At 48.1% G+C, this 23,158-nt stretch overlaps 2 protein-coding genes across 7 annotated transcripts; one reads left to right on the forward strand and one right to left on the reverse strand.

Moving 5' to 3' along the window:
* Nucleotides 1-501: 501 nt before the first annotated feature.
* Nucleotides 502-5,948, forward strand: prg4b (proteoglycan 4b). Its single transcript, XM_048976086.1, has 11 exons — nucleotides 502-597; nucleotides 785-901; nucleotides 1,356-1,475; nucleotides 1,691-1,984; nucleotides 2,608-3,420; nucleotides 3,592-3,678; nucleotides 3,832-3,968; nucleotides 4,104-4,260; nucleotides 4,581-4,688; nucleotides 4,951-5,073; nucleotides 5,449-5,948. Exons 1-11 carry the CDS (start codon nucleotides 537-539, stop codon nucleotides 5,553-5,555), a joined length of 2,124 nt encoding a protein of 707 aa, XP_048832043.1. The 5' UTR covers nucleotides 502-536; the 3' UTR covers nucleotides 5,556-5,948.
* tprb (translocated promoter region b, nuclear basket protein) lies at nucleotides 5,594-23,111 on the reverse strand. 6 transcript variants are annotated; one of them, XM_048976082.1, is made up of 51 exons: nucleotides 22,908-23,111; nucleotides 22,177-22,281; nucleotides 22,018-22,091; nucleotides 21,789-21,885; nucleotides 21,532-21,635; nucleotides 21,254-21,418; nucleotides 21,064-21,156; nucleotides 20,907-20,987; nucleotides 20,701-20,788; nucleotides 20,283-20,423; nucleotides 20,076-20,167; nucleotides 19,787-19,984; nucleotides 19,598-19,705; nucleotides 19,288-19,517; nucleotides 18,488-18,651; nucleotides 17,656-17,801; nucleotides 17,170-17,318; nucleotides 16,615-16,777; nucleotides 16,257-16,391; nucleotides 16,031-16,171; nucleotides 15,778-15,943; nucleotides 15,424-15,590; nucleotides 15,148-15,300; nucleotides 14,627-14,743; nucleotides 14,287-14,490; nucleotides 13,996-14,183; nucleotides 13,730-13,877; nucleotides 13,439-13,576; nucleotides 13,148-13,279; nucleotides 12,940-13,070; nucleotides 12,632-12,842; nucleotides 12,407-12,553; nucleotides 11,986-12,184; nucleotides 11,691-11,887; nucleotides 11,572-11,606; nucleotides 11,287-11,483; nucleotides 10,771-11,067; nucleotides 10,466-10,614; nucleotides 10,233-10,313; nucleotides 9,924-10,133; nucleotides 9,662-9,823; nucleotides 9,036-9,129; nucleotides 8,705-8,883; nucleotides 8,511-8,582; nucleotides 8,326-8,417; nucleotides 8,116-8,213; nucleotides 7,910-8,005; nucleotides 7,602-7,758; nucleotides 6,350-6,468; nucleotides 5,966-6,073; nucleotides 5,594-5,796 (listed from the first exon to the last, which is right to left on the reverse strand). In XM_048976082.1, exons 1-51 carry the CDS (start codon nucleotides 23,056-23,058, stop codon nucleotides 5,762-5,764), a joined length of 7,104 nt encoding a protein of 2,367 aa, XP_048832039.1. In that variant the 5' UTR covers nucleotides 23,059-23,111; the 3' UTR covers nucleotides 5,594-5,761. The 6 variants fall into 6 exon arrangements, with proteins under 6 accessions (XP_048832039.1, XP_048832036.1, XP_048832038.1 ...); XM_048976079.1 differs by having other exon boundaries at nucleotides 8,116-8,216; XM_048976081.1 differs by having other exon boundaries at nucleotides 8,326-8,414; nucleotides 10,771-11,070.
* Nucleotides 23,112-23,158: the final 47 nt, after the last annotated feature.

Here is a 23,158-nt window from a genome sequence, read left to right on the forward strand (position 1 = left end):
AAACAACGTGGCCAAATGTTAAATTCCAAACAGATTGTTTAAATTCGGCGTTAATATGAATTGAATTGTTGTGTGTAAAAATGACCCGATCTGAGGAACATTCAATATCTGGCAGTCGGCGCGTGCTGTTACCCCGCACTCTCCGCGCAGATAATGTTGCTGCTCCCCCGGGTATTCCTGATAGTTTTGGTGAGTAAAAACAGGAAGTCTACGTCCCCCTTTCTTTTTTGCCTTCGGTTATGGCGTAGGATCATTTAATTAGAGGAACCAGCCCAGACTGAAAAAAAAAAATCCAGCCCTCACTATATAAATTACCGCCAAAGAACATTTAGATTCACAGCCCACTTGACAAGAAGTAAGATTTCTTAATTTACCTTTGTTTAAAACTGATTTAGTACAACATATGAATATGAATGTTAATTTATGAATATGATTATTACATTATAAAGAATAATGCGAAGTAACGGTTACTATATTGAATGTAATTTAAAAATATTCTTTTACTGTCTTTACCTTACAGTAGACCTATCAGAGCAATGGCCCACACTTTTATACCACTGGTGTTGATGTACCTTCTTCCATTATGTACCGGACAACGTAAGTGCGGTTTGTTTCACCAGATCAAAGTGCAATATACAATTCTGGCAATATAACTCTGCTGTATGGAGCAGTTCAGACGCCAATTACTGTTTACATAGTCGAAACACAAACAGACCCTTGTTCGGAAGCCTTACTGGTTGCTCAACTGAAGTTTTATGGTGAGTTCATGTCGTTCCCTTAACAGTGAGCTGCAGAAACCGATGCGGAGAATCGTACCATCGCGGCAATCGCTGCCATTGCGACTACAGCTGCGTCGTTCACAGTGAATGCTGCGGGGATTATGAGTCTTCGTGCACCACGGGTAAGGCATTCTTTTGCTGTTTATTTGTACAGGAATGCTCAGCCGCCTGAACACATCTCATAGCTATAACACGGATAGTATCGTGTCCTAATGACCGCATAAAACGCTATGCGGCTTATGTGTGTTCCTGTGTGGCGCTTTTGGTAGTAGACCGGAATCTTATCAATACCTGCATGCATCGTAGAACAGAGTTATTCTCGGAGGAGGATGAGAAACATCACGATCAGCAAAAACAGGTTCAGCCACCTTTGTCTTTCGGGTTCACTTGGGAGCTGGTACTGGGAATAATCATTTTAAAAACAGTGTACAGTTATATACTTGAAAGTTATGTTTGCAGTGGGTGTAGGTTTCCGTGGCCTATTGAAGATGAAAATATATCGTAAATAAATATATGGCAAATAGAAGCATAAGGAATATAAATATATGAAACTTAGAGAATAGGTTTGATTTGCAGGAGACTCGTGTAAAGGGCGATGTGGAGAGTCCTTCAAGCGAGGCAGACAGTGCCATTGTGATGCTAAGTGTACGCAATATAACCAGTGCTGCCCTGATTATGTGGGGAACTGCGGTAAAGGTGAGTCCTGTGTTCTAGTAAGTCGTGCATGCTCACTTCTGGCATGATTATAATAATAATTAAAAAAATGCATCCAGTATTATTAATTCGCCCGTCCATATTAATTAGTCCACTGTTTATCCATATTAACTTATATTAATGGAAGAGACACGTTCCATGTTTCTGGCCCGTTGGAGAAGGGCCAGTAATCAGAGTTACTTTATGCGATCATGCAGTGGAATCTGCCGACGCCGGATCCACTCCCAGTCCAAAGAATGATGAAGGCTACGAGCCCCCAAAGCCGAACACCCCCAGGACGGATTTGACGCTCGAGAGCACGGCTGTCCCCCAGAGCTCTGAGCAGTACCTTCAGGATGCCTCCGGCGTGGACTCGGGCTCAGTTCCAAGGGACGGGGATGGATCCTTGCAGGAACATCAGTCTGCAAGTTCTCCAGAAACAACTACGCTTTCCAGTGACAGAGGTGTGACTGCCATCTCCGCAACAGGCAACCCAGCAGCCCGGACCACAGGTACCCAATACGTTGATATGCTTGTAACTGGCCACTTACTTATGCATGGAAATATTACGTTACATAAACCAACATGCGAGAAAACAGTGTTACCCCCCCAGCCGACAAACATCAGCTTCGAAGAATTTTATCAATGCCATAAGTGGTTGGAAGTCGGATGACTGAATATAAAACTTTGAGCACATGGCAATACTAACCCATCCACCAACCACTTACCAGCAGAAGCGTGTCCCAGACAGCACAGGTCAGCGTTCCTCAGCCCAGTCCTCGAGGCCCCCCAGCTGGTCCTCCTTTTTGCTTCCTCCCAGCACCCTGGACACAGATTGCCAGTCCACTGCAGGATACCCGACAAATTCTCCCTAGCTAATTTACAGGCACCAGTCATCTTAACTGCATGTCTTGGATTATGGGAAGACACCAAAGTACCTACAGGGAACCCACACAAACACTGGGAGAACATGGAAGCAGAGCAGACATGGCATTAGAACCCTCAGAGAACAGCACTACCCACGGAAGCCCTGTACTTCCCAATATTAAGCATGGATATTTTGACTCTTGGAAAGTTACATTCCATGTACTTTATGGTTAAAAATGTTGATTTTGTGTTTTCTTCCCCTCCACAGCGGCCCCTGCTGATGAACCCTCTGATCCTGAAACGTTCACTAAAGAGAATGACCCTGATGTCAATATGAGCTCTGGGGGAGGTGAGAACTCCCCCAGCGCTGAGCCCTCAGGTCAGGTCCCTGAGGGCATAGAGGAGGTAACTCCTGATCCTGCTCTTGGGTCAGGGAGCTTTGTGTTCACAGAAAAACCTACGGACGCAGATACGCAGAGATCGGACACGCGGGGGTCGGACACTCCATCTTCTGAAAAATCTGTAGCAGGAACAGCGCCAGCTGATCAGAAGTTAGATGAAACAAACTCTGAGGATCCTGCAAATGGAACATTATCACAGATGGAGAGTTTACATAATCCAGACTCCATCTCTTCTAAAGATGGAAATCTAGCTCCCTTGAGCTCAGATGATACACACAACCCCGAGACCACGCCTTCAAATGAGAAAGCATCTCCCACACCCCAACAGCCCACTACTCCGGGAAGCTCAGTTCCTAATGCGTCACCGGACACGGTGAACATTTCGAGTGACGAATCTAATGACACCTCCCCCACGGAAACCCCACCCGCCGAAGTGGAATCTCAGACAGAACCTGTACTCTCTGTGGATGCCAGCACCCCTCGGCCCGAACGTCCTGCTGCTGACCAGCCAGCCACAGCTGATGTTGAGCATCAGGATGGAAGAGGAGACTCTGGGGACCCCAGTACTGTGGCTGTGGACCCAGTAGCCTTCACTGGGAAGCCTAGCAAACCTGAAATGCAGACAATCGGCACAGAGGCCCCAAAAACAGACGATCCCACCGACTCCGAGCACCTGGCAGGTAAAATCCTCTCCCTATCATCATTTCCTGTGGCTTGCATCATTAGATTATTTAGTTTAATTACATCAAATTCTGACATTGCCTGTTAAAAGGTGGAGTGTTAGCTCATCTGCAGTCAGTTAAGCGTCTTCCTCCTGATGGTACCTTGTTCCTGATTTGGTTCATTTTCAGACAACAGTAATGGCACCGACCTTTGCGACGGACAGCCCATCAGCGGGCTCACAACTCTCCGCAATGGGACAATCGCCGTTTTCCGTGGTGGGTAACATATCGCAGTCATTTCTCCAGTTTTCATCCACCAGTATTCACTTTTAGTTTGAACTGTTCTACTGGAAAATAGACTAATACTGATCATAGGGTATTTGCAGTCATTGATGTGTTTTGACGTGGTCTACACTTTTTTTTTTCCAGGTCACTACTTTTGGATGCTGGATGACAACAGGGTACCGGGTCCTGCCCGTAGTATCAGAGAGGTCTGGGGCATCCCATCTCCCATAGACACGGTCTTCACCCGCTGTAACTGTCAAGGAAAGACTTACTTCTTCAAGGTACATTTACAGTTTCCCATACAACCATTGTAGAAATAACTACGATTTGTCAATGGTTGTAAGTTTTAACAGAAGCTATAGCAGAACAATAAACGCAAACTACTTTGATCTATATACACTATCCGTGCTTCACAGGGAAACAATTACTGGAGGTTTGAAAATGACGTCATGGACCCTGGTTACCCTCAAACAATCTCCACGGGCTTCAGTGGACTGGCTGGCAAGATCACCGCTGCCTTGACCGTACCGGAATACGGGCGGCGATCAGAGTCTGTGTTTTTCTTCAAACAAGGTAATTTGTCATCGCTGCTCAAACTGCTCATGGGGTGTTGGTGGCGCAGCAGGTAATGCTACCATTTGGCAACTAGAGGGTTGCAGGTTCAAGTCCTGATCCCATTGTAGTGTCCTTGAGCAAGATTTGAGCAAGACCAAATTGCTCCTGGAGAGCTGGTTGATGCCTTGTGTGGGAGCCTCTGGTGTGTGGATGGCTGAATGTCAGGCATGAATTGTAAAGTGCTTTGAGTGCTTGTAGGAGTGGAAAATGCATTATATAAATGCAATCCAGTTACTACTGGCCTCAATGTTGTTTTACCTCCTGTGGTTTTCATCTAGGAGGCCTGCTACAGAGATACGGCTTTAAATATGGGACAAGCCCAACCTGTGGCCAGAGACCCAGGTACATGGTAGTCACTGTCAGGAGCAGACATGCCCGACAAGCAGGTAAGGGCGGACCTCATTTCTTGGTTTTAAAGTTAACGTTTGACAAATGTATAACGTGATATTCATGTGACTGAACACGTCAGAACCTACATAGTGTCCATGAAACCACAGAAACGCATCACACATGTCCAAGTGACAAAGGAAAAGAAAACTGAAGTAACATCGCTGGAATGAAGTCGTTTAGGGTTTATTCATCCATGCCCATTGTTGGATAGACAAAAAAGTTTCGTTCGATTATCGTCTGATTCTTTCGTTTCTACAGAAGATGGCCTTGAGAGGGAGATTAAAATAACATGGAAGGGATTCCCTACTCTGGTGACATCTGCCATCTCTGTACCCACTCCCAGGAAACCAAACGGCTATCACCACTACATCTTTTCAAAGAGTAAGTGCTCTTTTGTGAACTTTGGAAGGAGCCCAGGTTTTCCTTTTATTATTAAATTGACATATTGACGCACACGGGCCTTCTGGTGCTCAGACACACTACGTTAGAGGGGCTCGCTGACGCCATTCATAGGAAGTCAGCTCACCCACTCAGAGATCCAACTGTCTAGTAATTCTGTCACTAAAGAAACACCCATCGTTTGTCGGCCGCGATGCCATGAAAGCGTCCTGTGTTAAGTCTACATTCACTTTGTGTTTTCACTGGGAAAGGTCACTCGGTAGAGGTTTATCCATCCCCCGGATTTCTTGCTTGTATTACCCATCTGACCAGTTTAACAAATCATCAAAAGGTAACACATTTTCTTGTCTTCTCCAGCAAAATATTACAACATCAAGGTCGATGGCGATCAACCAGCCTTGGCCTCACCAGAGCCTTCACAACCTCAGGAGAACTCTGCAAAGAGCTGGTTCAACTGTCCCTGAATGTCCTTGCCGAAAAGACAAAAATGAACAGACTGAAATTCTAAACTTTTTAATTTTTTAATAAAAACACAACATTGCTTTGCAGGGATTATTCCGAAACCCTTAAGAGTACAATAAAACACACAGCTAAAGCAAAAACAAGATTTCAGTATATTATGAACAGCACGCCTCGGGCAATGGCAGCATGGCTAGATCCATTTCCGGCTTCACCTGGCGAATCGACCCCTTATTCCCATTACACCTGAAGACAGATTATATATGCAAGTAAATGACCAAAACCAGAAGTTAAAAAATGTATAAAAGAAACTGAGGTGGATTTGTGCAGTTTGCTGCTGTCCTCTGATGTACGAGTTGTAACTTTTTTCCATTTTTGATTAAAATGTGGAACCTGAAGCTGCCTCTTTGCTCACCTCTCCGGAAGCCTCTGCCCCTCTGCTCTCTCCAGCGCTGCAGCTGGCGACCAGGGGGGGCTCTCCAGGGTTTGGTCTGGCTCCTGCTGCTCCTGCTGCCCCTTGGGTCTGTGGGGATGGGCAGGGTCGGGTTTAGCAGACATGCAGCACAGCGCCCTGCCAGAACTCCCAATTCCCATAAAGATCCTCTGAATAACAGTGACTCTGCTGTTACATGCTGCCCAAGCTCCAGTCCTGGGTGGTACTGGGAAGCTGCAGTCATTTCCCATTAAAATTTCATAATGAAGAGTGTATTTGAAGTTACACAAAGGGAGTATAGATCCAAATTAGAAGCAGTGCAGCTTGTTCCAGCAGAGTCGGCTGGCTCAGTTCCCCTCGACCGACCTGAGGAGCTGGAGGGCGGCTCCTGACTGCTGGACGAGAGGCTGCCGCTGCCTGACGGCTGGGCCAGTCCTTCCATCTCTGTCTGTCTCTCGGCTTCCATGCTAGACTGAGCACCGGTTCTGTCCAAAAGAGCACAGTGTAGCCTCAGGTACGCTTAAACTAAATTAGAGTCCAAGCAATTTAACAGTTTGGTCATGGTAGATTTATTCTGGAAGCATGTGGACATGATGGGATATAGTGTGAGATATCCAAGATGGCGTCTGGAAGGGCTGCACTGATACAAGCTCTTCTCCTGTTAAATGTCAGTAAGGGTAAGTTTGTACCATTCGCATTTTTCTCCGAGGACTGAATGTCAGCTTACTGTCTAATACATCCCAGAACTTGACACACAACATTTTCAGCCAAGATTATTCACTTTACATGGGTGCAGTCATAATGATTTGGTGTATACAGCCATGAAGGAGATTTGCAAGTAGCCATTCGGTATGTTCATGTGCAATTTCAAAAGAATTACATGTGTTGGATATACCTGGAATAAGCTTACCGACACCGATGGTAAACGACGCCGCCGACGGAGCAGCATCCACTCAAAATGTGACTCTACCATCCATCTCTACTGGCTACGCTCGTCTCAAACATACATTCCATAAACCCAAAAGGATTTCAAAAACTGCTGGGCAACCTACTTCATGGGAAACCTTGCTTTACCAAAAGGTCCCAAACTTTGCCGTGAACCTTTATGAGCTCGGGCAACACATTTCCGCTCTCAACGCACGATGGATGCTGTCTGTACTGACCAGGGTCTCCTGTCAGCACCACACTACTTTGTAATTGTTATTGTCCAATTGTGATGTCGCATAACGGCAACAAACGGCGCCAACAAAAATTTCCAGTGGCCTTGGTTTTGTGGCATAAGGATAAAGATTCATCTGCTAAAGAAAATTTGGAAAAACACTACATATTGCTCACATAAAAGTTTATATAGTACTGTAAATATGACTATTAAATGATTATTAAAACAGTCTGGAACAGTGTTGCAACCTTTTATAAAGTTATTTTAAGCTTCACTGTGTCCCTCCCAAGTCTGGGTGTTTTTGGTCAGATTATGTGAATCTCAATTGCTGAAAACCAGCTTCACCTTCTGCGGGCTGCATGCTGCAGACCGACCCCCCCCCGCCACGTCGGGCCTTTTCACCGCATGACGGAAAAACCTGCTGCCGTTCAGCACAGGAGCCGCAAGTCATCGTCCTACCCGTCACTCTCCGTCTCTAGGAGCGCCTCGTCCACGTCATCCCTCGGGCTGGGCATCCCATGGGCCCGGGGAACCACCGTGGACGTGCTCGCCATGGGAACAGACTGGGAGGCATGCTCCGACCCGTCGGAGGGACTGGTCTCTGTGAAAATTGTCACTGACAGACAAAACGTACGTGCGTGTTATTTAAATAACCGCAGTCACACGGCAGAAAAGGGACCAAAATAAAGGGCCAGCAAAGTACCATTTGTACTTCAAAAGTTATACCTCCGTTTGGTTTTAACTGCAAAGTGAACAGGTGCACTGACCTGGCGCTGCCACCTGTAGCGGGGTGGTGGGCACGCTGCGGCCCCCCGACTCCTCATGTTCCCCCATGAAGAGGGGACTATCATACATTCCTAGGCCTGAGAAAGGAAGGGTGACCAGCTGCTGACACGTGACTAATCGACACAATCACTGTGATGGTTTTCCGGACTTGGTTTCTACCGACCAGCCTTTCCAGGCAATAACATACCTCCTTGTGAAGCTAGCTGTCCCAGGTCCGAGCCAGCCTGGGCCATGTCTTCGGGCGGACCGAACCGGAACCGGGGAACACCGGCCACCTGAGGAGAGCTGCTGACGAGCAATAGCAGGATCAGGGAAGAGCGCTGACCCGGGAGTCCAAGGATGCCGCAACATGCACAGGACAGGACAGCGCTCACGTCGGCCCGGCGAATTCACTCACTGGATGGCCTCTGCGAAGCTGTCACTGCGGCGAGGGAGCATCAGCGTGGGGGTGCTGGGAACCATCCGGTCCTCCTCATTGAAGCAGGGCTGCTACACGTGCGCAAAGCAGACGGGAAGCCTTAAGACAGAGGGGTGGGCTTGGACTCCCCCTGTTCTCCCAATACACACGGATGGGCAGCTCACCGCGTTGCTGCTGACCGGAGGGACGCCCTGTGTCCCTCGCCCCCCAGGGAACTGACGTCTAATGGGAATGCGCTGAAGGAGAGAGGAGAGAGGAGCGCTGGCATTCAGAACATGGGGAACAGACGCCCACACGGGCCAACGCCCAAACGCACGGGTGAGAAAGGCTGTACGATACTAGATAAATGCACACACACCTGCGGGGGTGGCCCAAGTTCCTGGGCAAGGGGGACCTGGATATTGAGTCGGGGGGGCAGGGTGTGAGATGGTCTCCGTGGCGACCGAGGTGGGCGGGGCACCTGCCGGTCAACATTCAGCTGCTGCTCTGGCTGGGACTCCATAGGAAAGGGCTCCATGTTGCTGTTGCTTCCTTCTCCTGGGATGCAGGACGCGGTAAAATTTAATTCATGTTATGAGAGAAAAAAAAAAATCAATCAGACCAGGAAAAACTGGACTTCATCTAAGCCCCTACACCCACAAACCCACACCCATCAGCAGCACCAGGAAAAACAAACTGTTTAAAATCACCACTGGACATCTGGGTCTCGGGCAGCCTTTGGATGGAGTCCCCAGCCCCCAGGATCTCCTCGTTCTCCATGCCGGGGTCATTGGTCTCAGTCCCCTGGACCACGCAATTCATAAACAGAATCACCACTCCACGCAGAAAAATCCCCAAACAAGTCACATCTGTGATGGAGTGTGAGCTTTCAGGCAGGAGACCACGCCCTGAGAGCTTTCAGGCAGGAGACCACGCCCTGTGAGCTTTCAGGCAGGAGACCACGCCCTGTGAGCTTTCAGGCAGGAGACCACGCCCTGTGAGCTTTCAGGCAGGAGACCACGCCCTGTGAGCTTTCAGGCAGGAGACCACGCCCTGTGAGCTTTCAGGCAGGAGACCACGCCCTGTGAGCTTTCAGGGAGGAGACCACGCCCTGTGCTTTCAGCATTTAAACAATAAAAGCAAACTGTTCCTCCAGGACAATGACGGCATTTACGCAGCGTCTCACTACCGCCCACCGTTGGTGACTCAGTCCAGTTCTCTTTTTTTATTGCCGTTCCCAGCAAAGTCTGTGACAGTATGTGTGTGTATGGAACCACCAACATGCCAGCGAACATGGAAAGCTGGGAGGGTATTGGGGCGGAGTTTGGCAGCTCACCTCCAGATCGTCTCCCTGGTACGGCTCACCGCACCCCCCCCCGCTGCCGCTCTCTCCATTGCTCTCTTCTCCACCATCACCCATGCCAGTCCCATCGTCGTCATCGTCGTCATCGTCTTCATCATCATCCTCATCATCCTCCTCCTCCTCCTCCTCATAGTCCTACAAACAATGGTTCAGAATATAATCTCTAAAGGCGAAAATACCTCATTCATTAAACGCGTTTTGTTAAAAAAAAAAAAAAAACCTGTTTTTTTTTTACCTGCTGTTCCTCTTCCTCCTCTTCCTCTTCCTCCTCGTCCTCCTCACTGTCAGTGTCCGAGACGATGACAATGACATCATGCTGTTCTTCCACTGGGTCCTGTGGGCAGACCTGAGCCTCTGTGGGTTGGTCCACGGGGACGGCCTGTGAACAGCCACCGTCCTGCTCGTCCCCGTCCTCCAGCATGGGGTACTCCACCTCCGTAGGTACCTGCAGCCAAGCCCAGACGGATATGCGGGACTCAGGGCTATTCCAAAACACTGGGCGCCATGACCTTGCAGCTGGAGGTCACGCCTGAGCAAGCCTTACCTGGCCAGCATCCGAAGCCTCACGATTCTCCATCGGAACCTCAACTTCATCCACCATGCCTTCATCTATCAGTACTTCTTCCTGGGAAATGCAAAAAAAACCTCAAATTACTTAAGTTACTGAATTCCTACCCTAGAGCTCTTAGTGTAGCAAGTTCTATAATTCCCATTCTTCCATCTGCTTTGGTCCTGCCAAGGTCTTTCATGATCTGACATGTGGGGTGCGGTTCTCACTTCAGGGCCCACTCTCTGGATGATCCGGGGCTTCTTAGGGGTGGGGAGCTCCATCGTTTCCTCCTGCCTGGTGTCAGTGCCGTCAGAAGCTCCCTCCAGATCCTCCTCACGTACCCTCTTGGGGATGGTGCTGCCCGGCGTGGCTGAAACTGAAGAATGCGCTCATTTACGTGAGCTCCACACCGGAGCCTACGAAGACCATCACATACAGTTAAACTGCACAGCTAAGGCAGGGTTAGACTCAACTCAAAACTGCTTGCTAAGTTCCAAATGAGAAGACAAATCAAAGGAATCAGGCGGCACACCTGTACCGAAGACCATAGTGGAGGTGGAGGGCCTCTCCACCGAGGGACCGGCCATCGCCTCCACCGTGGATGAAGCTGGTTCTTGAGCGACGACCTCCAGGGAAACCAGGGTCTGCTGTGTGGGCTGGACGAAGGCGGTGGCCTGCGTCTGAGGGGTCTGCTGAATCTGCTGCTGTGGCTGCATGCTTAAGAGGGGCTGCGGCAGTGTGTTCTGGACGTTGGGGCTGGTGGAGCGCACAGACCCGCTGGCGCTGCCGAAGACAGTGACGTGCTCCACTGGACCCTCGGACGGCTGTGCTGCTGAAGTCAGAAACCCGGGCCGGGCGTTAATGCAACAGCTCAGAATTAACGTTAGCATACAGATCTTATCAAACCTTTCACAGCATCCGAAAATAGCAGTTAGGTCTAAAAATACTCAGGTCTAGTTCAAAAATATTGTACATGGTCTGTACTAGCTGAAAGCAGTCTGAAGAATGAGGCTATGGATTTCTCCGTCATTGGGTCTAAAGGAATCACCTTCCTGCGTGTCCACCTGAGTGGTGGGCATGACGGTGGCCGTCGGAGTCGGGGTTGGCACGGTAGCCGGAGTGATCATGGGCCGGATGCTAGCCCTGGGGGTGGACTTGTTTCCAGGGATGGGTGGGGGCTTGCTGGGGGTGGCCACTAGGGGCGTCGGCTTAATGTTTGCCGTGGGAGGCTCCGAAACGTTGGCGCTATGGTGCAGAAAAGCGCCAATCATTACATGCTAGTTTCCAAAGCAACAAGATTCATGATGGCTTCGTGCAATTCAAAACTTGCTACCTTCCCCTATCGGCTGGCCTCTGCTGCTCCTGGGCCTTAAGGGAAAAGGAGACATTGGTGTCATGTAATGGAGACCATCAAACGGAATGGACTCATTCCAGGATCACTACCCACGATACCTTGCTGGAGCCCTGCTCCGGGTTCTCGTCCCTCGGCTCGCCGTGCCGCTCCTGCTGGCCTCGCAGCTCCCTCAGCTCCCGCTCCTGCCGGCAAAGGCGGCCCTCGTACTGGGATTTCAGTGCCCCCAAACGTACCTCCAGCTCTTCCCTCTGCAGCTTCAGCTCCTCCATCTCCTTCAACAGCTGCTCCTTGGCACCTGTATCAAAAACAGACTCCCCTCCTTTCAGCAACCAGCACTAACGAGAGGCGGCAGGGGGTGGGGAGTTGGCACACTTCACAGGGGCTGTTACTCGCCTACGAGCTGGCTGATCTTCTGCTTGGCCCCCAGGATGACCTTCTTGGTCTTCTCCTCCTTCTCCGCCATCTGCTGCCGCAGCTGCTCCTCCTGGGTGGCACGCTCCTGCAGCTCCTGCCTGAGGCGGACCAGATCAGGCTGCAGCTTGCTCACCTGCTCCTGGAAGCTCCGCGCCTCTGCCTCTCGTTCACCTGCCACCTAGAACAAATGACTGGGTTACACCATGGACTGCTGAGCCTGTGTAAGACCGTAACCTGAACTTGTGTGTTAACAACCACACAGTAATGCTTGGGGGCAAGGTAATAAACTCATTACACCATACTACAAAGAGTAATACCCATGGTAGAATATATCCAAAGCCTACCTTGGCTCCCTTACTAAGGCATGAGCCACCTGGATCTCATCTAAACATTCCCTTACCTTCTGCAGGTTCTCCACTTGGCCCTCAAGCTCCTTGGTTTTAGTTTCCGCTTGACTGACGGTTTCTTTCAAGGTCTGGATCTCCTGGACCGAGGCCTGCTCAGTCTCTGGCTCCAGCATTGGCTGGGTAGCTGCCTCGGCAACCAGCTGACCAGAACACAAGCGAATTATTCATAGAGTGACACAAAAACGACAGGTAAAGGAAGAGAGAGCCGCCCATGTTACCTGGTCGTGTTGGACCTTGAGCTCCTCGTACTGGGTTTTATATCGCCTGCCGATCTTCTTCACTTGCACTATGGTCTTGACCTTCTCTTGCATTTCGAGGTCTTTAGCATCCAGACGCTTCCTTAACTCATCCCTCTCCACAGTCACCTTGCCTAAATTGTCCTGCAGGTTTTGCACCTGGCTCTGCATGGCGGTTATGGATGCATTGACCCTGTTTGGAGAGAAAGCCGTCAAAACACGGATCCCCCCCAAAAACACAGAATGTAAACGCAGGATCAGAAGAACCACATCTCCCAACACAGCCCCACCTGTTGATTTCAGTCTTCAGCCTGCTTGAGTCTTCCAACAGCTGCTGGATGCGTTTCAGGTGAGCTTCCTTCTCAGCGTTCAACTTCTTGTACTCCTCAGGATCAGCGTCCTTCTGCTGGCTTATCAGCTCCTAAAACCAGCGTAAACACAACCATTACCTTTGGCAGATATAATTACCAGGTGGGTCTGCAGGGAGACCTGGGTCACCTGTGTCCGAGCCTTCCAGCGCTTGATGTCCATCTCCAGAAGTTTCTTCTCAGACTGCAAGACGCCACTCTTCTCACTTAACTCTGCGTTAGACTCCTTCAGGGGCACGATCTGTGCCTCTAGTGTGTGCACCTGTAAATCATAAAAAAAAAAACTGAATAAATGACAACCGTTAGGAATATTAAAGAAGATTGTTTTGCTTGTACCACTATCTTTTCACAGCATGAAAGAATCATGTACAATGAAGCGCTTCAGACATTAATCACAACATGAACATATTGATGGAGGCACCTTGTCAAGTGCCCGCTGAAGATCTTGATCAAGCTTCTCCTTCTCCTCCCTTAGCATCTTGTTGGTGTCCACAAGGACGTTCATGGTCTCCGTCTTTTTCATCAACTCATCATGCTGCGCCAAGGTTTTCAAAGTTACCTGTTGAGGAACACACAACACGAGGCCTGTAAAATTTAAATACTGATACTGCATCAAAGGGATCCTAAGTGCAGCGCGCATACATACAAAAGCAAACTCAAGATTACGGAAATACTGAGCTCCACAATCAGACCACATTGGCGGGCTCCTCACCTGAACTTTAGCACGCTCTGCATGTAGGCTATCCTGCACCTCCTTCAGCTCCCTCTCCAGGTGCTCCACCCTCTGTCTGTGGCGCAAGCTGTCCACCTGAGAAACTTCAAATCTGGCTTCGGCAATCTCCTTCTCTCTTCGTACAAACCTTCAGCCAAGAAGCACTGACATTCAGTGACTGTTTGGTGACATGTGGTTGTATAACTAGCATTCATAGCAATGTCTGGAGAAGAGATCAATGATTCAAGAGGGACCAAGCGATTCACCTCAAAATCTCGAGAATTTGGTCCTGGGACTTGCCCTCTTCAGTCAGGGAGAGGTCAAGCAGACTCCCCTGGGCGGCCTGCTTGACAGAGGCAGCCAACTTGCTGCTCAGGTTCTCAATCTGCTCGTGAAGCAGATCGTTCTGCTTCTGCAAATCTTCTGTACGAGACGTCAGATTGGATACCTCCTCCTGTGGACGTGGGAATAAAAGTGAGGTAAGAGAAGAGAAAAGGTAGAGCTACATAAAGCAACCACCCAATGAAGAAGGAATCAAAGAATCCCGGACTAGTCACCTTGAGTATTTTTTCTTGTTCCTCCCAAGACACACGAGCCTCGAGCAGCTGTGTGCTAGCCTTAAGTGCCTTCTCCTCCAGCTGCTCGCGCATCTGGGAAAGCTGCCGGGCCTGGTTCTTCACAGCCTGGAGGGCTTCCACATCTGCCGCGTGCAGAATCATCTCCTGCTCGTATTTTTCCTGAGCCTCTGCAGCGAGTTTAGCCTACAACAACAACAACGAACGTCAGAGTGGAAAATGTCTGTAAGCTTTCCTTTCTGAAGACACGCTTTCCTGTCTGTGACAAATGTGGTTTGCGTTGAGGGTTCTCTGGACCCAGCTGCCAGAGCTCCAGCTATACCTGCTGCTGGCTGTCCTCAACGGCCTGCTGCTGGTGGGTTTCTAACAGGGCTGCCCTCTGTACGGCTTCCTGGAGCTCCACCTGAAGTTTGCTCAGATCTCTCCTTAGCTCAACCATCTAACAGAAGGATAAGAACAGTTGCATAGCAGTTTCTGCCACTGAAATGAACACAGATCTATAAGAAGAGGGTCCCAATCTTCTGTTAAACTACTGTTAAGAGTCATTTCGTGGTGATGGGTCACAGTTGTCCATGTTCATGTACGCTTGCGATCACGCATGTTTACAGCAATGATATTCCACCAGACCAGCAGATTCCACCTACTGGAAACAGTTAGTAATGCACTACCAACATCTGGAGTAAACATTCAATGCTCAAACAAGTCTGCACTGCATGCAGATCATCTGTACAGACACTAGATGGCGCTGATTACATAACACGCTGCATGTGGACTATAACGGTATACAGACAAGTGAAGTACAGATCAGGCTTATGATTGTGGTGATTAGCCTGGAGAACCTACCTGCTCCTCCATGCCCCCGGTCGCTTTCCTCTTTTCCTCCAGCAGGTTCTGCTTCTCCTTCTCGGCCTGTTCCAGCTTCTCTTCCAGCCGCCTCTGGTACTCCCCAGACTCTTTCAAGCGGATCTCGATGGTAGAACTGGCCTGCTGAGTGACCTTTCAAAAACAACGCAAGGAAATTTAGATCTGTGCGTAGACAAGGTCAACTACAGGTCCAAACAAAACCTACATCACTCTACACTTGAACAAACTGAAGCAGAATTGTAGACACAAACTCACCTGCTTCTCTTTATCAAGCGCCTCTTCCAGACTGAGGATCATGGCCCTATACTGCTCCATGTTGGCATTAGTGGTGTTCAGGCGTTCCTCTAGATCCTTAGCCCGCTCCTCTGCCTGCTGGTGCTGCCTCTGAAGTTCCTCCACATCACGATTGGGCACCAGTAGCCCTGGGAGAAGACAAGATTTACAAATTCCACTTGATTGCTGATAAAAATTGGTTGAACTACTGCTGAGGTTTCTGACATAGTTCAGCAGTTTTTGGCCAAAATGAAACAAAAGTTGCTCAACTTTACTTCAATTATCCAGGAATAGTCCAGGTTCTAGAAAACATCTCCAGTGGCACGTTCTGCTCACCTTTGTGGCTTCCCGGTGAGAGGATGGAGATTTCCCGCTTCTCGACACTGCAGAGCTGCTCACGAACAGTGCTGATCTCCTGCTCGGCGTTTCTCAGCTGCTCCTTGGTCTTCTGGTGCATGGCAGTCTGCACCTCCAGCTGCTTCCTTGCATCCATCAGCTGCAGCTGTTAACACCGAGATCATACAAGTGTGAGACAAAAGGCCTGGGTATGCATAGGAGTCAGAGGCCTATCTAAAGCAGGGCTGCTTACATCTTGGTTGCGAGCCAGCAGGTGGCGCTGCTCCACCTCGTGCTCCAGCTTCTTTTGCAGCTGGGTGATCTCTCGCTCCTGCTTCTCGATCTGGTTGTTGAGCCGCTGCCTGGTCTCCAAGTCTGCCTTTTCCAGAGTTGCCTTTCATAAGGAGTAACGGGATCATGGAAGCAGAACGGGAGGCTGTTTTCCTTCAGTTCAAGATTTTAAATTAAGATGCATTTACTTGGATGGACTGCAGGTTGGTCAGAAGCAGATTTTGTCCACGCTGCTCGGCCAGCATGGACTCCTTCTCCCGACACAACTGTGCCTCCACCATCTTTAATGTGTCTCTCTCCTTCTTGAGGTCCTCATGACGGTTCTATGGAAAATTTGGGGGGGGGGGGGAGAGAAATAGATCTGGCAGAGTTCAAGAATATGGTGGCGTACAAGTATGGTAAGTTCATCAACAAATAAATCAATATCGACGAAAACAAAAAAGGTCTCAACGGCAGCCTCTGCTATAATATTAAACTTGTGTGTAAATTCTAGAGAATTTCTTGTCCTGCTGCAATTAAGGTGCCACCGAAACCAAAAATACTCACATCGGCCACAGTCAGCTTCTCTTTGGCCTCCCTCAAGTCCTCAGTCAATGTATGAATGACCTGCTCGTGTTTCTGGTTGGCAGAGGTCACCTTCTGGTTGGTATCCCGCAGCGAGGCGATCTCACGCCGGTACCCATCCACATTGTCCTGCAGCATCTCATACCTGAAGTAGATGTGGAAAACACAAACCGCCAACATACCTAACCATGATGCACACGTTTCACAGTTTATTCTGCTAATTCACAGTGGTCACCCTTAAGCTGAATATCGAACATTAAAAACAATGACCTATAAAAGATACATTTACAATACAAATTTACAGTCGGTATCATATCAAAGGCACTCTGGATGACTTCAATCGTGACCATATTAAAAAGGCAACTGTGACGTCAATTCTGCCACCCTAGTGACCTCGCGATGAGCCTGTCAACCAAAGAGCGTGGAGATTTTTCCCAACGAGTACCGGATCTACCGGCGTTTGGGTTGTAATACATACTTAAAGTCCTCCACACCTTTGTGTCGGAAGCGGGCCAGCAAATCCCCGGAACGACCTACCGCTTGGAGGCGAACTCCAGCTGGGTGGATGTCTTGGCGTTCTGGGAGCGCAGTTCAGACACCTGCTCCAGCAGCTTCTCAGTCTGACCTCCAAGGAGCCTCTCGCCCTCAGCCTTCTCGTTCTTGTACGTGTTAAATGCTTCTTGCAGCTACACGGAAACGTTTGCAGTCGTCACCATTCCATTAACCCTCCCACGCAAAAGCACGAGAATCTAATCCTTACATTGAAAGCAGAGCAGATTGTGATACAATCAAGACGACAAGGTACTTTCAGGTTAAATCTCAAACAAGCCAGGCTTACACTGTACTCCTACATTCTCACCTTCACCTTTTGCCCCCATTAGAATGTTTAATATGCTTATTATAACATCCTAATTTAGTTCCAGGAACCAAAAAAAAAAATACAATATATTCTTAACTTTGATCCTTTTCTTCCACGACTCCCCATTAACCCAATTCACCCATGCCGGAGACAAGCAGCATCACCTGTTTAAGAGCAGCTCTGGCCTCTGCAAGCTCTGAGGACTCAGCCCCGCCCCCGGCGGCCTGCAGGGGCGTGGCCATGGTGGGAGTCACCGCTGGCAAGCGTCGGGGCGCGGAGGTCAGAGACAGCGACTCGGTGGCGGCGGTTTCTGGAAGCAGAATCATACACAATACCTGCTCAAATTCATAATTAACTTTAATTTCATAGCGAAATATCAATTAATTTACTGCAGTACCATTTGACACCAGCAGAGTTGAATATTATCCATTATAAACCTTTTAAAATGTGCGGCATAAAAATATGGCGTTTTTGTTGCCAAGTGCACTGTAACACAAAAATGCAGTGTGGTGTCTACCTCTCAAATGTTACAGACAAATGTCATTCTATGTGCCCTGCCTTCGGCAGTTTTAAAAGCAGAAATGTACTTTAAACGGATGCACACAGAAATGCATACTTTATGTAATGGGGAGTTTGATGTGCACAATAATTTCATTCAAAATACAGACTCATCCTTGGTATTTATAGGCTGGTTTTGTCTGGTACTTAAATTTGGTATGTTTTATGTTTTAGTTCCAATATTTTTTATTCTAATATTTCAATATTAAACTGTTAATCTTGGTGTGTTGAATATTGACGGTGGTATTGTATAATGGACTAATTGGCAATATCCAACCTTACCTCTAACGCAGATTATTTCAGCGACCTAGATCAGCTCAACTCCAAAACCCGAATTTGTCACCAGGAGTTCGAAAATATATAGAACCACTGCATCCTGGTGCCAAAATGGCGCAAGAACCGAGTGCCCCAGCCAAACACACTGGGCGTCATACTCACCCTGGACTGGGAAGCTGACCCCCGTGGTCTGGGTCAGAAGGACCCGGTACGTGTCCCGCTGCCGGACGATGGACTCCACCAGCTGCATTTGGTGGCGGCGCTGCTCCTGCAGGTCGACCAGCTCGCGCTGCGCCTTCTCCAGATTAACCTCGAGCTCCGCCACCCTGCGGGAAGCACCATCAGCTGAACGAGGATCGTACACGGCTACTAAAAGAGCCTCAACACTCACTGAAGGATCTTCCAGGGCTTGGCCTATACTATGGTAGAGCACATAGGTGCCAAAATTAGCCAAACGAGGGAAAGTGATCCACCAGAATTAAAATGTTGGATGACCACTGCCTTAAAGTAACCCTTTAAAGTCATCCCTTCACATGCATGAGACTTAGGGACGGACAGTCCCCATGAACATGAAAATTCGCAAATAAGACTTTGGTACTACTGACCTTAACTCAAAAGTCTTGTAGCCTGAACAGTAACATAAGTCTAACACCAATTTCTAAACAAATAGTACTGTACACTATGTCAAATTGCTTCATTTCCTACGTATACCTTTTTACATAATATACAACCATCTAAATTATGCTTCTGCATGTAGTACTGTACACACAGATGTATCTGTACAGATGGATCGAGAGCATTAAGTTTTGGACATTTTTCACGGTTGAAAAAAATGCTAATTAACGGCACTAAGTCGTCGAAAAATTGGTGTATCTGGAAGGACAACTATTTAGCAGAAATATGCAGTTGGTCATTCGAAGGACCCTGTGGCTTATCTAAACCAAAACTTCAGGAGAACCTACCTCGAAGAGGTCGTTTCCACCTCCTCCTGCTCCTTCGCTTCTCCCAACTCCCTGAGCGCCACCAGAAGACGCTGGTTCTGCTGCTGAAGCTCCTCGACGCTGCGGAATGTCACCAGGTGCTGGGAGATGACCTCCGAGGTGCTGCTGACGTCGGTGGAGCCGGCGTCCTCATCATTGTGCACGACGTGATTCCCGCGTGCTTCCTCCAGCTCAATCAGCAGCACACGGACCTGCAATGAGAAACCAGAGTGTTTTTTGCAACCGAATTTGAGGTTAATTCCTAACAAATACTTATTCCTTAATTACTGACCTGCTGTGACAAGTCAGTGAGCTGCAGTTCAACCCTCTGATTGTCCCTTTCCAAAACGGAGGAGTGCTTGCTGGCCTCATCCCGCTCTTTCTGCAGACGATGGATTTCCTGAAACGCCAAGCCATGCTCAATATTCAGTCATTTACGAATGATTGCGTGACATTCTCACTCCACGCGACCAGACCTCACCTTCATGGCCTGCTCCAGCCTAGAAGATAAGCTGGTCACGGACTTCTGAACTCGCTCGTGTTCATCGCGCTGGCGCTTCAGCATGGGCACCTTGGCCTCCACCTCCTTCAGGATCTCGTCCAGGTACTGGTTCACCCTCTTGTTTTCCATGCGCTCCAGCTGCAGCTGCTCGTGAGTCTCCATGTAAGCGCTGTACACCTTCAAGGCAGAAGATACGGGGCTCAAATCGTGACTTCAAGTCAACCGGACACTCATGTAATGATACGAGCTAATAAAGCGATTTCCATACCTCTGTTATTTTCATGCCGGGCTTAATCATCTTTGAGACCAGTGCCGCAGTCGGGGACATCGTGGTCAGCTGTTCTGTGAGTGATGCTGTTCCTGGACGTACAAATCAATGTCCGGGGATAGATCATCATATGAGCCACTCCTCTTACTCACCGATGTTCATTACAGTACATACATACGAAGGAGCAGATCCTGACAAATGTCGCACCTGCACACTTGGGGTCAGACAGTAAATCATTGGCGTTTTCCAGCTCTTTCTGCAAACCCTGGATCTTTTCCTTCAGTTCAGCCTCCAGCTTATCTTTAGACTTCCCCATTTCCAGCAGCCTTGCCTCCACACCTTTGTTAGCTGTGTCCAGGGGTGAAACCAGTAAACACTTCAGCTACATTCAGGATGCATCCTATGGTATTAATAAATGTGTCCAATTAGGAAGTAAAACATGTCCTGATTAAAAACGTGTCATTTAAAAAGCCACGACAATGAACCAAAACACAATCAAGCATGTAAAAATGTTCTAGTATGATGTGTCCCCACCCCTCACATCACTCACACACACACTCACCATAACCCAATGACCCCACCCTAAGGACAGTGCTCTCTTAAGCTCCCTTCAAACACCACCTACCATCCCCTGCCTCCAACAGGAGCCTCTGCAGCTCCTTAATGGCTTGGCTGAGCTCGTCACTCTTTAATTCAGAGTCTGCTGCTGCGCTCTGGAGGGACATTGGCACCACACAGCAGAAGAGTCACAATGGGACCTTAACCAGCTTCCAGCCGTTCCTAAAATAACATGGCAGGCGGCATACGGCACACCAGAAACACTCCTATTACCTTGTACAAGTCGCAGAGCTTAATCTGTGCGTTCAGTTCGTTCCGAAATTTCTCCTCCATCGACGCCTGTTTCTCTTTCTCCTAAGGAAGAGGGGCACGGTCTAGACCAAAAGCCTGACACCTGTTTCAAGACCGTCACAGCTAGGTAGCCACTTACGTCTTTCAGCTTGCTAATCAAGTCCTCTGCTTGCTTCTGCAAGTTCTCCCTTGATGTTTTCAGGGCAGTCACTTGGCTTTGAAGCTTGATGACCTGTAGAGGATAAAAAGTACAATAAAATAAAAATAAAAACAAAATTCTATTGGGGACTAATGTTTAAAAACATTCAAAATTCTCTTGAGAGAGTTACCTCGTCTTCCTTGCTTTCCAGGTTACACTTCAGTTCAAGGATCTCGCTGCCCTTCCCCCGGGATAGAGAGAGCAGTTCCTCACGTTTTTCCTTCAGCTCGGTGTTCAGCCACGAGTTTTGGCTCAACAGAAGCTCTTTCTCCTGTTCCATTCTCTTCTCCCTGTACTGAACCGAGAACCAAAACCATTTGGTTCAGTGAGCATCGTCGTGAATGGTAAAGGAAACAACTACAGAAGCGAGAACCCAGGACTGAACCTCGGGGAGAACGTTAAACTAACCTTGAAGGAAACCTCAGACGACTGAAGCTCATCCAGCTTCAACTGGAGCTCCATCTTTGTTGAATTGGTCTCTGCAAATTTGTCACTCACCCTTTTCAAATCCTCTATAAGAGTTAAAAAACACACACTGCAAATGGTTTCCACAAACCATAAAAACCTCAATAAGGGCAGTTTGCGCTGGTACTTAAGGACAGCCAGTTTTTCCTCTCTGAAAATGGTTAGACTTCTGGTGTGATGCTGCAAGGAGACACACATACCACCAAGGTGTTCCACTTCCTGGCATCTCTTCTCAAGCATTCGAACGAGTTCTTGTTTTTCAGATTCAAGCCCACACTTCGTTTTCACGAATTCGGACTAAAACGGAGTCAAAAACACATAAACAAAAACTCAGTTTATCTACATATTTAATACTAGTACCTTTTTTTTCACGCCACACAGTTTAGCATGTGGTTTCCACATTAAACATTCGAAATCCAAAGCACTAACCTCTTGTAGTGACAGTTTCTCTTGCAGAGATTCACTTTCTTTTTCTTTATCCCTTAGAATCCTCATATTTTCATCTGAAAATGCAAAAGTGTTTATTATTTCAACTTATGTTAAAAAAATGAGTAAACCAAACCTGGACAATCTGACAAGTGGACTTACTTATCTTGGCGAGATCTTCTTTGAGCTTGTGATTCTCCTGGGTTTGGGACAAGAGCTGATCCCGAGACTGAGCCAGATGCCTCTCAGCTTCAAAGTTTTGTTGCTCTTAGGATTTCACATAAGATTTTAATTAACAGATGAGGAAAAACAATTGATAACCATATCGGCATAACAGAACCACAAGTGAGTTCCATCTAGACTTTGACTCAACATAAAATCAATCAATATGACAGTCAAGGCCAGGGTGACTAGCTAGTTATGCAGAAGAATACAAGCCGAGCAGAATTCTAATCAGCAGGGACAAAAATGTCTTATGGCAAGACCTGGGTTCATGAGATGGGACGTGATTCCTATTATTAAGTTGCGTGGTTTGTCCTGTGCGTTATATAAAGCTGACGTGACATTTTCAATCTAATCAAGCTCCACAAAGTTAAGACAAAATATATACAACTTGGAGTCGGGGGTGATATTGGTATTACCGGCACTTTATTACATTATTATTTAGCGTTACTGCAGCTGTCACTCATGTAACCACAAACTTAGCCAAAAGCTACTGCTTAACAAATGCGAATTATGTCAATAGCGGAGTTCCGTTAAAGCAAACCAAGACTAACTTATCTGACCTACGAATGAATGCTCATCTGCCTACTGAGGCTGTTATCCTGATCACTTCTCCACAATTTCCTTAACTGCGCAGTGGTTAAAAGGCTGCCATTTCCGACGAAGCTTACCACTGTCCACCTTGAATCGCTCATGGCGCGATTTAAGAGAGTCTATCTCGGATTGCTTCTCGCAGAGAATCTTCTCTAATTTATCCCGGGTGGCTCTGGGCAGCTCAGCTATCTCACCGTGCTCCACCACCAACTGCATGATCGCCGCCATGTTTCCTTCGCAGCACAATTTGTGTACGAGCGAAGGGACGCTTGGAAAATACCGCCGACGTTACGTACAAGGCAGCATTCGGAATCACGTGACCCGCAGC

The sequence above is a fragment of the Brienomyrus brachyistius genome, chromosome 15, assembly GCF_023856365.1.
Source record: "Brienomyrus brachyistius isolate T26 chromosome 15, BBRACH_0.4, whole genome shotgun sequence".
Taxonomy (NCBI): domain Eukaryota; kingdom Metazoa; phylum Chordata; class Actinopteri; order Osteoglossiformes; family Mormyridae; genus Brienomyrus; species Brienomyrus brachyistius.